Source organism: Blennius ocellaris (genome assembly GCF_963422515.1).
Source record: "Blennius ocellaris genome assembly, chromosome: 7".
Lineage (NCBI taxonomy): Eukaryota > Metazoa > Chordata > Actinopteri > Blenniiformes > Blenniidae > Blennius > Blennius ocellaris.
Genome location: NC_137656.1, coordinates 9,938,360 through 9,951,605, shown reverse-complemented (window position 1 = coordinate 9,951,605; position 13,246 = coordinate 9,938,360). Strand labels below are relative to the sequence as shown.

Below are 13,246 nucleotides of genomic sequence, written 5' to 3'. Positions count from 1 at the left end.
AGAAAAAGTGAAGAAATCACATGAGAAGTGTTTCTGAAGGGCCAGTACACAACTGAAAGGAAAGCAGAACAGGGCTCCAAATACCTTAGAGAAGGTTTTAACCATTGGTTTACTAGTTAACTTGCTTCTTAATAAAACATACCCACCAAGTCAGTGACCACTGTCAGTGGTCATAATGCTATAGCTGATCAGTGATTAAGAATACAAACCCCCTATGAAAAGACTAAATTATCCGTGTGTGTGTGTGTGTGTGTGTGTGTGTGTGTGTGTGTGTGTGTGTGTGTGTGTGTGTGTGTGTGTGTGTGTGTGTGTGTGTGTGTGTGTGTGTGTGTGTGTGTGTGTGTGTGTGTGTGGGTGTGTGCGCGTACCTGGTGGTGTACCATGTCCTGCTGCTGCTGTGGCTATAGCGAAGGCTGAGGCAGGTGAGACGGAGCAGCGCGAGTTCTCCCCCGACTGGCCTGCAGACAGGCAAACATATAATTATCAGCATCAACAACAATATTGCTCATTTTGATTGCTGCTTGTATTATTCAGGGGAGGAAACAAAAGTGAAAAGAAATGAGCTTTCCTTTCATTCTGGTATAATCAAATGCAATGTTCAAAAATTACTTTTGTACCGTCACTGTATTTAAAATACTTTTTCACAACGACGCGATTATTAATCCTGTTATTCCATAACCTTTATGTTATGTATTTAGTTACATGTGTAGTTACATGTGTGAACTAAAACATAGGGAAACCTCTGGAGTCATGATTATTTAAAGGATATCATGTTATTGTTATACTGGTTCGTCTGATTCTGGCCCCAGAAACAAAATGAGCGAAAATGGCACTCCTGTGTTTGTAGCAAGTGTACACAGCTTTTTATTTTCAGCCCATATAGTTTACTGCTTCTCTTAAATTATCATGATCTTCCTCACTCTGAGAAGCACTTGTTGCCACTGCAGCTATCCTAAATGCAGGCAGTCCTATTAAACTGGGTCTACTTCAAAGAAAATCATCCCAAGAGAGACTTGCAGTTTTGCACACACACACTTACAAACCCATATTTCTAATTTATGTTTTTCATAGTCTTTCTCTATCGCACTGTTGTATAAGAAGTGTCGGTCTCTAGGGTCAAAGTCCTCTGCCTGACTGTGAATCTGCAGAGGTTCCTGTCAGTGGAAGCAGTTGTGTCCACCAGCAAAGGCCTCCATGGCAGTGAATCATAAAAACCATGTTAACACACTCACAGTCTTACCTCCAGGCTGTCTGTAACGGAGGTGTCGAGGGGTAGAAGGAGAGCGACATGGAGACATATCTCCTGCTTCACTGCTCTGAGGAGACTCTGGGATTATTTTGTCCAGTGACACAGATTCCAGCACAGCTACACAGATGGACAGACACAGAAATGGTGACGATGGTTATGATTATTGTGAATGTGGTGATAATTACTAGACAAAGGGCCCCCATTACCATTAAGTTGACTACTGAACAACTTTACAGAATTTAGTGTAAACAGGTTAACATCAAGACATCTGTCGCCTGCAGAATTTGTGCAAAAGTATTGTATCTGTGCGCATGAATCCTGAAACAAATACTCATTTAAATGCAGGTATTTTATGTTTTCATCACTCTGCAAACATTTATACCAAGTCAATTTGATTATTTTGAAAGTAAAAATGTGTTTAATCTTTATCAAAGTTAAGGGTGAAGCCTGTCTCAGAATATTGGAAAATAACTACAAACAAACAAAAAAACAATATAACTATTGTGATGAATAGAAGCCATTTCTCATAATGTGTTTCTGTCTTTCAGGTTTGTCCTCTCATAACTTGACTTGTGTTTCACGCCCAATAAAGTAAATAACACACAAGTTCTTGTTATAGACATGGTTGGCCTCACTCAATATGGAAGTTCGTGGATAAAAATGCTTCCACTGGAACATTATACAAGCTCTATAGTCTTATATGACACCAAAACAAAGTAATTTTACTCCAAACACATATGAAGATAGTGACAATGGTAATTTCTCAGTATGTACACAAACCACAGAGAGATAACTGTGTATCAGCGGGATCTGGACATATCTGAGCACCAGCTTATTAACTGCAAAAGATATTGAGCGCCAGTGTGCAGAAGAGGTCAGAGTGATTTGAAGGTGCAAGTGCTTTGTGAGTGGTAAGCTGCCTTCAGACATGAACTTGCGTGCGTGCACACACACACACACACACACACACACACACACACACACACACACACACACACACACACACACACACACACACACACACACACACACACACACACACACACTGCATGTGCACATCCTAATGAGGGCCTTACTGCATCTTGTCCTCGCTATGCTGCCTCAGATGCCCTCATGCTACCCCTCTCGAGTCTGAGAGGCCTGTTTAACATGGCTATTAGAAGATCTGAGCGTGTGTGGTGGGAAACCAGTTGAACTGACTCCACCACACAAATGCAAGGAGATAATGACATCCCACCAGGCGCCTGCTCCACTCTGGCAGGGAACACTTCACACTGTGTCACTGGATTAGTGACCTCCAGCTCATCATTGGTGTCAATTCAAAGCGCCAATGAAATCCGACATGCACAAGTTCAAGTGAGCCTATAGACCCGGAAGAATATATTGTGTACATCATTCAGCTTATCTGCATTGTACAAAAGCAGAGTAGATTAAGAAATGTGTTATAATACTCAATATTTAGTACTGATGACAGCTTTGAGCTGGAACTGAAGGATTTGTGATGTTGGTCAATAATAATCGTATACTCCTGCACTCAGGTGGTTTAACACCTTGCTGATGGAAAGCACTACAGGGATCATCATTTGACAGTGACATCTCTGTTGGTTACAGACACATAAAAGAACACAACAATGGCAAGGGAGGGAGTTTTATTTCCTCCCTTTGAATTAACACAGTACATATTGTATATTTCTGTGTGCACAATGAGATATGAGTTATAAGGTAAGAAAAAAAGCTCTATCTGGAAATTTCCAAAGTGTAAAATATAGGGTAATCCTTCATACTTTAGAGCCAGTGTGTGGAACCTGACAAATCCATCCCGCATGATGACAAAGAACAGACTAAATGCAAGCTTTCAATTCATTTTTAATTTGTCCTAAAGGACTTGCACTGTTTTAGTAGGACGAGCTGTGTTTTTGTAGCTCAAGAAAACACAGAGTTGCAGCAATGAAAACTCGCTTCCTCAGCATGAGCCTCTTACTATGAGACGGAATTCATTAAAAGCATGATGAAGACTGCAGAAATAATCTAACCAATGAAGTGACTGGCTGCTACAACATCACGCTTCGCTGTGCTTCTTTGCAATAAATCTCAGTACAGTGACCAGCCGGATTATTTCCTTTTTAATGATGCCCTATTTGTAACACTGTAACATGCATTTGTAGGATGAGCTAAGTATGTGGGTTGTGTCCCTGGATTGGATTTGCAAAATTCCTACCAAGAAGAAATTTCCTTGCATTTTCTGGGTAATTTATGTACCTAAAGTTGAGCATTTTCAAATATATACTCAGTTTTCTTTGAGCTAAAACTATAGAAACAATATGCAGCTGTCATTATTACTTATTGGTATTCATGCCAGTGTTTCTGGTCCAGCCGAGCTAAGATAAAATTAGGCTGTATATGTGTCCTGAACAAAAATGACTCTGGTCCCCCTGCAACAGATGATTGTCATAATGGGCAGACTATTTACAGTAACTGAGCCTATGTCACAACTCATTTGTCCACACTCATCATCATGCTTGTGGGAAACTTTTGCAAGACTCTGAACCCCTGAATGTTCCTGTGCACAACATGGTGGTTGCTTGCTCCGCCTTCAGAATGAAATACAAAACAATACAAATTTCACTGCACAACTGTAATCACAAGCCAGGATTCCATTGGTAATCATGGAGAGATGTAAATAATTGAAAACAATAATCATAATAATTGATACCAATCGTACTTAAATTATAATAATGAAATCATTAAAAGTATTAGTGTTGGAGTTATGTTGAAACATTAGGAATAGTACTGAATCACTGATAGTTCTTAGATTACGAATGTTTTGAAGCTGTATTTGAGTGGAGAGGACAACTCACCTCTGCGGATACTCCTACGCAGTTTCCCACCGAAGGGGTCGATCTTGGGCACCTCGTCGCCCTCTGCAGCTGTGCCGGGGCTTTGATCAGGGGACGAGGGAATGGGAGGAACCTGCTCCTGCAGTGGCTTGGAGTTGTTGGGCGGGGGGGAAGTGGAGGAGAGGGGAGGCGGAGGAGAGGTGGTAGTCGGAGTCGGGGTCTGAGGCGTTGGGGTCTGCGGTGTGTGGGCAGACGTGGGGCTGCTGCCTGCAGACTGGGAGGAGTTGAGGTTGGCGGTAGAGTTGGAGAGGGGGCTGGTCAGGTCGAGTCCTCCGACCCTACCAGTGATGGGGGAGTGGAGGGAGAGCTTTCGCGTTCGGACGGGGGAGGAGGTGCGGGACGGGATGGACAGGGGAGGAGGAGAGGAGAACTTGCGGCAGAGACGAGGAGATTTGTCATTTACATGCTCACCACTTCTATTGTTTTGATTGGTGGCAAAAAATAGCTCCAAGGACCTGAAAGAGAAAGACAATATGTTAGCAAAATAACAGGATATTGAAAAAGCAATAAAAGAAGAGTTGAGGAACAAGGAGGGAAAGATGAAAAGAAACGTAATTACAACAGTTCAAAATAAGACCTCACCAGTCAAAGGTTCAATAACAAATTACTTTTGTCATAGTTTCCCTGTGATGGAGATAAATGCTTAGTTTAGGGTCAGAATATTTTAAGACTGTGTTTATTCACAATTCACGCCGAAGTAAAAAAAAAAAAAAAAAAAAAAGTGCTTGACAAGTATAATTTTATAGAGCATGGAGTGAGCTTGAGGCATTCTGTGCTAAATCTAGGGCATTTAACACTTGTGGTTATCCAAAGTGACTTATAACGAGTGGGCACATTCAATGCAGTCAGAAGGTATTAGCATAGTGACATGATTTTCTTTGTGATATGTATGTTTTCAAGGACTTTGAGCCAGAGACAAAATGATATCTGTGAAGTTACTGTGGTAACTGTCAGCTGTAATTACAGGATGGATACGTCCATAATGGATACCCAGTGCATGTTTTTCCTGGTTACACTGATCAAGAAGTAGCTGGATAAGTGTACACGAACTTGAAGCTGCTTCAGTCAAGATGAACCCACGGAGAGTTATTGTCAAAATGTGCAGTCCCCCCTTGCTGTCTTGGTTTTATGGCCTGGGCTCTACGTCAGCTACATTCATCAATGTTGGTTTCATCCAGCTGTTTTCATTGTACACACTATGATAGAGCTACTGTGAACTGGGCGAGCTCTGGAACATTTACCAAATGTAATAATTGCCATTGACAGCTAATACAGTACTCACATTGTGCAGACAAAATAGTCATTTTCTACTGTTCACTGGTCTCTGAACTGGGTATCTATTTATGAAGGATATTCTTCATTAAGGTTTCTTCCCTCAGACCAGAAAGTCACAAACTGGAAATTCTGCGCCAATGTGTAGAAAACAAAAAACAGAACAATACTGTCAAAGTGTCTCAATTTCATCCATTAGAATTTTTTTTCTTTTTAAAAGTAAATTTTCAATCCACATTATCCTTACAACATTCAAACCATGTGTTCATGAGGCAGTGATATAAAATATTTAATTGTCAAGCATTGGGTCACCAATTTTGTGGTGACATTAACGCGACACATAGAGCTGCGTGTAGCTGCAGCACTACACCACGGGAGAAGTAATCATGCATAGATAAACACAGCCATCATTTATTCACACTATTCAAGAGGAAATAGAAGCATAAATTACATCCCAAACTCAAAGAGGAGGAAGAGAAATGAAAGGATAGAGGAAGTAAAGATCTGTGAAAAGGGTTTGAAGATAAATCGCGAGGTCTGATGCAAGCAGCAGAACCGAACGCAAGCAGCAGAAAATGATTCATAGAGCAGCGTAAAACTGTTCCAAAATTACAATGGTTGCAAATACAACAAATCAACATTGAGAAAGTGATGCTCCCGTGACAAAACATGCTACAGATCAGCTGCAAGATATCAAAATGATTCAATATTTGTTTCATTCCTTTCTAAGCATCACCAGTCTAAAATATTGAAGACTGATTTAAAAAAAAAAAAATACTCCTCCGGTCGGTTGTTCATATAAAAAGCTACACAAGCAAGGGAAGAGTATCATCATGCATCAGTTAAGGCATCAGGCAAAACCAGAGGAGGTGAAGAAGGACAGGCAGGAAGAACAGAAGCTGAAAAAAGAGAGGAGAACAAGAGAGAACGAGAGAATAGACAGTTACTTGGACTGATCCATGGCTATCTTCCTGATCTTCAGACTGTAGTCAGGACAGATGGATGAGATGGACAGACGGTCAAATGAGTGGTACTGCGCCCTGTAGTCGGAGGGGATATGAAGAGACAAGGGAGGCAGATGACACACACAAAATGATTACATGGATGGATGGGATGTTTGCACTGAGGCCTGAATGTGTAAATGTGAGATAACAAAGATTAAAGATGGTTTGAGGTGCGATTAAGGGAACGATGATTAATGAACATCATCAAAGAGGGAAGGTAAGCTTGATGTAGCTGATGTTCAACTTCTGAAAAGTCGAATCGTGAAAAACCAACACAAAAATGGCATAAGGAGTTTCTTTTTCCTGCTCGTTCACCAACACCAATGTATAACCAAAAGAAAAACTGGAGTTAATAACTCGACAAATGACAGAATTGATGCGTCTGAGAGTTGTTGTTCATCAGCAGACCGAGATCTCGACTGAACTTACCTGATTGACTAAAGGTTTAATAACCATCTTGGGGTTGGTCAAGCATGTTGAGTTAGGTTTATTTATTCAGACATACAGACAGAAAATGTTACTTTACTTTTTTTTTCCAATAAAGTTTTATTTTGGTTTTTTACATTCAACAATTACATATTCCCTGCAAGAACAGTATTCTCACAACCTAAAAAATTGTTTGGGCAGAAGCAATATTTTTTTTCCAGCCTTTTCAGCTCTATTTGAGCGCAGGCCATTAAACTGATATTTAAAAGCTAAAGCGTTGCGCGAGAGATAGCACTGTTACCAGCTTGTTGTCAATGTAAATGACAGCTTTACAGATGTAACCTTTTTCTAAATAGTTTAACTCTCCCTGGACTTAAATTTTCACTGTAAAGCAAAGGGCATTGAAGCTCATCTCAGCTCACTGTCTGCATAAACACAGAAAAATTCCCCAAAAATATCATATGATTTCTGAGCCACAATGTTAGGTCAAACATTGAGTACTTAGATACTGAATTGAGCAGTTGTTTCATTGGAATAACCTTAATACTTATCTACCATGCCTTCATTGTTTTATGTTTCTCACTTGTTCTGTGTTGTTATTTTGTCTGATGTATATGAACCATCTACTTAGAACTATATTATGGTGATGGGGTGATGTATAAAAAAAGCTTGGCTGATGATGTATAAGTCAACAACAGTATTATGTTAACAATCTAAGTGTGGCAAAGCAATGATCCGCTCTTTCCTATCAGAAGAAAACCCTAATACAACTTCAGCCTGCTAAAGTTCGTTATATTGATTGTAAGTTTAGTATGAAGTTAAAGCACTATTAAGAAACTGTTTCTAATTTTGTCGGTCAGGGGTTTAGAATACATACTAAATGATGGTCTTGAAAATACTTTAAAAAGTTGACCCTTTAAAGATGTAAATATTTGCTTGAAATTTCCATCCACATCTGAAACTGAACTGACCTATCTAAAACTATAAATAAGCATTTGGGACATTTTGAATGTTGTGATTGTCACTTATTTTTTTGGAGTCACTGGAAAATGAAGGACAGAAGCATATAAAATAGTAAAAGTGTAAGGAAGGGGTCTTCCCTCTCAGACTCACACCTTTAACACCTCTGGTCCCTCGTGTGTCTTTTCCCTGCTTTCTTTCCCTGGAGGGAGTCACAAGCTTTGGTGAGTCAGGCTTCACATACAAACCCGCCCTCAGGCACAGGAAAAGTCAGTGTTTTTCCAGTTGAAAAAGTAAGTCAAGTTATGCTGTGGAAGGAATATAAACACACAATTCTGCTCCGGTGCAGCAGCCAGGGCCCCTATGAGTGAGCTAGAAGTAGAAAGGAGAGAGAGAGAGAGAGAGAGAGAGAGAGAGAGAGAGAGAGAGAGAGAGAGCGAGAGTGCCAAAAACCTTTGGAAACATGTGTACTGTTGCACCCAAACATCACTGGTATGCATTTCATTGAGTATGTGTTCAACCCTGTGGATAGTGCTGGAAGCTGACTGAGTCCAAAAGATTCACCCCAAAACTACCAACATCATTCACCAAATATTTAAAAAGAAAAGTGAAAGCTCATTAAACCCATGTAATACCGATGCACATTATTCGCTGATGTAAAATGTGTTTCATTAGGATGTGATTTCCTGTCAGACGGTTTCTATGCTTGTGATTGCAGAGTTGTACGTATGAATGGTAGGACCTGATAGGTATGGAGGAGAAGGGCTTCTTGTAGATGTCAGCCAGTTTGTCCATGACCACCGTCGCTGTGGTGAAGATCCTGTATGTGTGCAGGAAGGTGTTGAGGAAGTCTATGGACAGGAAGCGCAGGTCGGTCAGCCTCTCCAACAGCCGCTCCACGCTGGCGTAGCGGATCTGGGGGACCTTGCAGGAGTTGAGCGTCTTGCTGAAGCAAATGTCAACATCATCTTTATGGAGACGCACATCGGATCTGATGGATATACACGTACACACATACACACACACATAACCAAGCATGGGTGACTGCTGGACTGCAAAAGTAAGGAAAATAGTTATGAAAGTGCAAAAATCAGGAGAAAATCCACATTTCAAAGAAGGACACGATAAATGTAAGAAAACAGTCCAAGCAGGTATCAGCAAAAGAATACATAAAAATAAAAAAGCACAATATATACCAGTTTAGCATAAATCAATGCAACTATATCTCCATCCAGGTGTGCTATTAACTTATGCAATACTAGCATGGTATGAAGAGATGAGTGTTCCTCTTCACACAAACAAAAATACTTACTTGATCATGTGAGGCACAGTGACTTTAGAGTTTTCCTCAAACACACTGGTCATCAGGCCATTACAGCGAATATTGTCTATGCACTACAGAGAAAGACAAATGTTCAGAGAAGATGAGAGGGAGAAATATGTCTGCAGACCTTCAGGGGGGGATTTGTTTAAAATACAGGCGAGAGTTGATAACAGGTGGAGTTGGAAACATTCGAAAACATATCGATTCATGCCGGCATTCATTTCTTCATCCATTTTCTCCTTCGAGACGTAAAAGAGAGCTGCTTGGTAAAAAGGACTGACATTAAAAAGAAGCCACTTAAAACTCTATGTTATTGTGTCTGAAGAAAAAAGGAATCCAGTGTGACATGCTTGTATGGTGTTACTCTGTTTGTGAAGTAGTGAGGCAGTGAGTTGAAGTCAGCCCAGGGGAGCTGCACCACAGTCTGTGTTTACTTATCACTAAGCCTCCTCAATGCCCAGTGGAGACGCGCTCTCACCGTTTGGAGGCTCTTGTTATTTTGTGTGTTCGTCTGGGTGTGCATTTCTGCCATTTGTGTATTACCTGGCTAATATCACTGGTCCATGCAGCCTTCTCCTGGCGAGATGGGGCCAATAATACCACAGTGAATGAAGGGGAGTCTGAGGGCTCAACGACAAGCTTAAAATCCAGTTGACCAAACACCTGACCACCAGATTTCGCTGCAGGAAAAGGGGTGGAGCGTTGTACAGTACAGCAGACCACTTAATGATGATTATAACAACAATAACACACACACACACACACACACACACACACACACACACACACACACACACACACACACACACACACACACACACACACACACACACACACACACACAGATGCACAGAGGGTTAATTAGGGGGAACTTGGTATCTCGCCTCTATTCACCCTGGAGGCTTAAGTGTAACACCAAAGTGTGCATGTATACTGTTTCATCAGTCTCCACTCTGTATAATGCATCTTCACTAACATTTTTTGAAATGATAGGTGTGTAATGTTAAAAGATCAAAACCTCACATTTAAAGAGGTGATCATCTGCAATTTTAACTGAGGTAATTTCTGGACAATTATTGCTAAACACTCAATTAACCTCTGTGAATGGCCAAGGGACTAAATGTGGTTAAATGAGCCTATAAGAGTGGTTCATATCAAATAGTAAATGCAATAAACTTACACTCCTCATCGTTTCCCTCTGGTTCTTCTATAAGTGTGCAGTCAATTAAAGACAAAACACCACCTTGCTGAAAAAGATGGTAAAATCATTTATTGGTATATTGAGTCATCAGATTATTCAAATAAATATGGCTTCAAGATGGGCTACTTATTTCATATTCTCACCTTAAGAAGGTGCAATTTCCCACCAGAGCTGCGCGTGCATACGAGGAAGTGCTTGGTGAAGAGAAAACACTGCCTTTCCCCTTCCTTCTTCAGAGAGAGAGACCCAAGACGGACCTTACTCAGCTTGCCTCTCTCTACTGATGGCAGCTGGATCAGGGAACCTGCAGTGATGGAGGGCAGTGTCACAGGGCAGCTTAACAGTATTTCGGTATGTTCCACTCCACACTCAGGTGTGGTGTGCCTTTTCTAACTATTTGCACTGGTGCAAACATGTTTGACATGTAAAATCAAAAGTTCTTGGAGCGGAGGAGATCATTTAGACAAAAAAGTTATGCTCAATCAGGACTGATATCCGGAGTTAATTTTCTGGGGTGTGACTCAGCAGCAGAGGAAATATCCACTGTGAAGCCGCTGGATGTATATTTAACTTCCCAGGAGGTTCCAAATAACTCACATGTCATTTCGTGTCGTAACTGCTTCGCTACACTCCCAAAAATGTTTTGCACATGCATGTGATCATACAGGAATTTCTCTTCATATACAATTTAATGGTCAAATGTTATTTTTAGCGCAACCTGCTTTAGTTTTTAGTCTGCGGGCCAGGTGAAGTGAATAACTATCTGATATCTGTTGAGTGGTCAGATATGTCCGTATATTAGAGTGCAAGTGCAGATTTTTTGTAAGGATTTGAATGATATGAACAAGGACCGGCATGTTGACTGCATTTCTAAAACTGCAGCTCTTGTATGGCGTTCCGAGTCTGCAGTGGTCGGCATCTACCATAAAAACCCAATGAAGACTCACCCTGCCTGACGAAGGTCTGGCTAGTGTCCAGCAGAATGTCACAGCCTTCCACGATCATCCTTTCAATGGCCAAATTCTTCCGGATGTTTTCTGTGTCGCTCACCTCATCATGCATTACTCTGTCCACAAATACAAAAACACAGTGAGTACATTCTTCCCTCAGCATCAGGACCTGTCACAAAATTATATAAAGGGAAGAGCTATGTACCTGGATAATTCCTCTAGTTTGGATTTGGCAAATTCGAGACTCTTACGCTCCACATGCTCGTGGGGTGTGTGGGCCAATAATTCATGCAAGGTAATAATGTATCGAGGAATCTTGTTGGAGAAAAAAGAAATGTCAAAAGCATGTGATGGAGAAAGTGATAGCAGGTTATGGTGGGGTTGTAGTAGTCCAGACCATCATCTACCTGGAACATGGGATATGTGAGGAAGGTCTCGAGCATCCTCCCCTCACAGGCGGCGTTTGACTCATACTGCTTGAGTAGCTTGTCGAAGTCTCTGTTCTGCTTGCAGTTGGCTAAAACTTGCAGACTGTACTGATGGTTACGCACAAACTCCTGGTAGATGTTCAGCATTGGAAGCAGGATGTCAAACAGATCAGCTAGAAATGAATGTGCAGGGTATATTAGTGACATCAGGGTATTGGTTCAAGATGTATTTTAACTACAGAAGAAAACTAGCAGGCATGTTACATTAACACTGCAAAATTCACTGTCAGAAAATAATCTCATACAATTTTTCAATTAAATTAGCTTTGTCTTGTTTCCTGATAAACTCTTGTCTTGCTCATGAGGTGGCCCTATGTTATTTATGTCCTTGACCACAACAAGTCAGTCTATCAGGAAACAGGAAGCAGAAGAGAATGCAGCCAAAGTTATGTATAACAAAATAACTGTAAATAACAGGCACAAATGTGCAAGTGCATTACCTTGTTTTTTCACACGCTGCATTTCAGTGCTATCAATGACTATTAGTTGATTGTGTGCTTTTATGTTATGTCTGTGGATGTAATAAGTACATTGTGATGAGCTTAAATATATAAATAACAGTATTTGAAAGAATATGGAATATGACCTCTGAAATACTGAAGAAACAAGTGAGATATATAACATTCTGCGATTAGTATGATCAATTGCAGGCTGAGAAACCTTCAGTTTGAGACTGAAAAAAGGAGTCACACAAGGACAGTGATATTTAATCACTAGACGCTTTTTCTTTTCTTTTTTTTTTTGAATTTGTAACAAGTAATTTGCTGCCACGTCTTTCAGCAGTCCGTTTCCTAGGTGATGCCTATCTGTTGAGGGGGCTTTCGTTTTACGAGGTGAAATTGCGGGACGCCTTCTGGTCCGGCTGCTCATTGTCTGTCAAGACAATGAGCACGCTTTTTGCCGACTGAGATAGGGAAATGTGTTGTGTGAATAGGGCAGTAAAACGTCAAGTCTGACGTACGAGTGAGTCGAGCTGGACGAGACGAAGCACTGCAAACCTGACCTTGATGTAACCAGGTGGCTGCAGAGAGTGCAAACACACGTAACATTTGTGTGTTTGGTGCGTTGAGGATCAGTGACAGCTTACCCAAGACCAGTGTTGGCCAGTTGGCTATCCTCGCTTTCAAGCCTTGGTGGAAGATCTCGTGTAGAAACATGATGGTCTCACTGAAGACAGAATGCAAATACCATGTGGATACCGATGTGGAAAAAAACGAGGCTTGATTGTTCTCTTTTCTGCACGAGCCTCTTGCATATTTAGCACTTCAGAGATCCATTTAAATGCAAAGATGAACAGATCATGATGGTGAATCACACACCAGCACATTTGTATTGATATACACACACCTGTTGAGGAAGATGCTGCTGACGTCATCATGGTTAATGGGCGGTTTCTTGGAGCTGGCCGCCATCCTGAGAGGTCTGAGAAAACAGTTGACCAGGATGTAGAGCTGGTGGACATACCTATTATCACA

The 13,246-nt window shown here is 41.0% G+C and overlaps 1 protein-coding gene across 1 annotated transcript in view; it reads right to left on the bottom strand.

The window, feature by feature from the left end:
• The window catches only part of rasgrf2b (Ras protein-specific guanine nucleotide-releasing factor 2b), a gene marked incomplete at both ends in the record, with an annotated part of 41,535 nt that overhangs the window by 6,271 nt on the left and 22,018 nt on the right, over positions 1–13,246 (bottom strand). Inside the window, 13 exons of the mRNA XM_080499000.1 lie at positions 369–458; positions 1,241–1,366; positions 4,108–4,601; positions 8,551–8,799; positions 9,121–9,203; positions 9,676–9,812; positions 10,313–10,379; positions 10,477–10,637; positions 11,281–11,399; positions 11,489–11,598; positions 11,691–11,884; positions 12,859–12,938; positions 13,119–13,235. Coding sequence (XP_080355126.1) covers positions 369–458; positions 1,241–1,366; positions 4,108–4,601; positions 8,551–8,799; positions 9,121–9,203; positions 9,676–9,812; positions 10,313–10,379; positions 10,477–10,637; positions 11,281–11,399; positions 11,489–11,598; positions 11,691–11,884; positions 12,859–12,938; positions 13,119–13,235 — 2,027 coding nt within the window. The remainder of the gene's footprint in view (positions 1–368; positions 459–1,240; positions 1,367–4,107; positions 4,602–8,550; positions 8,800–9,120; positions 9,204–9,675; positions 9,813–10,312; positions 10,380–10,476; positions 10,638–11,280; positions 11,400–11,488; positions 11,599–11,690; positions 11,885–12,858; positions 12,939–13,118; positions 13,236–13,246) is intronic.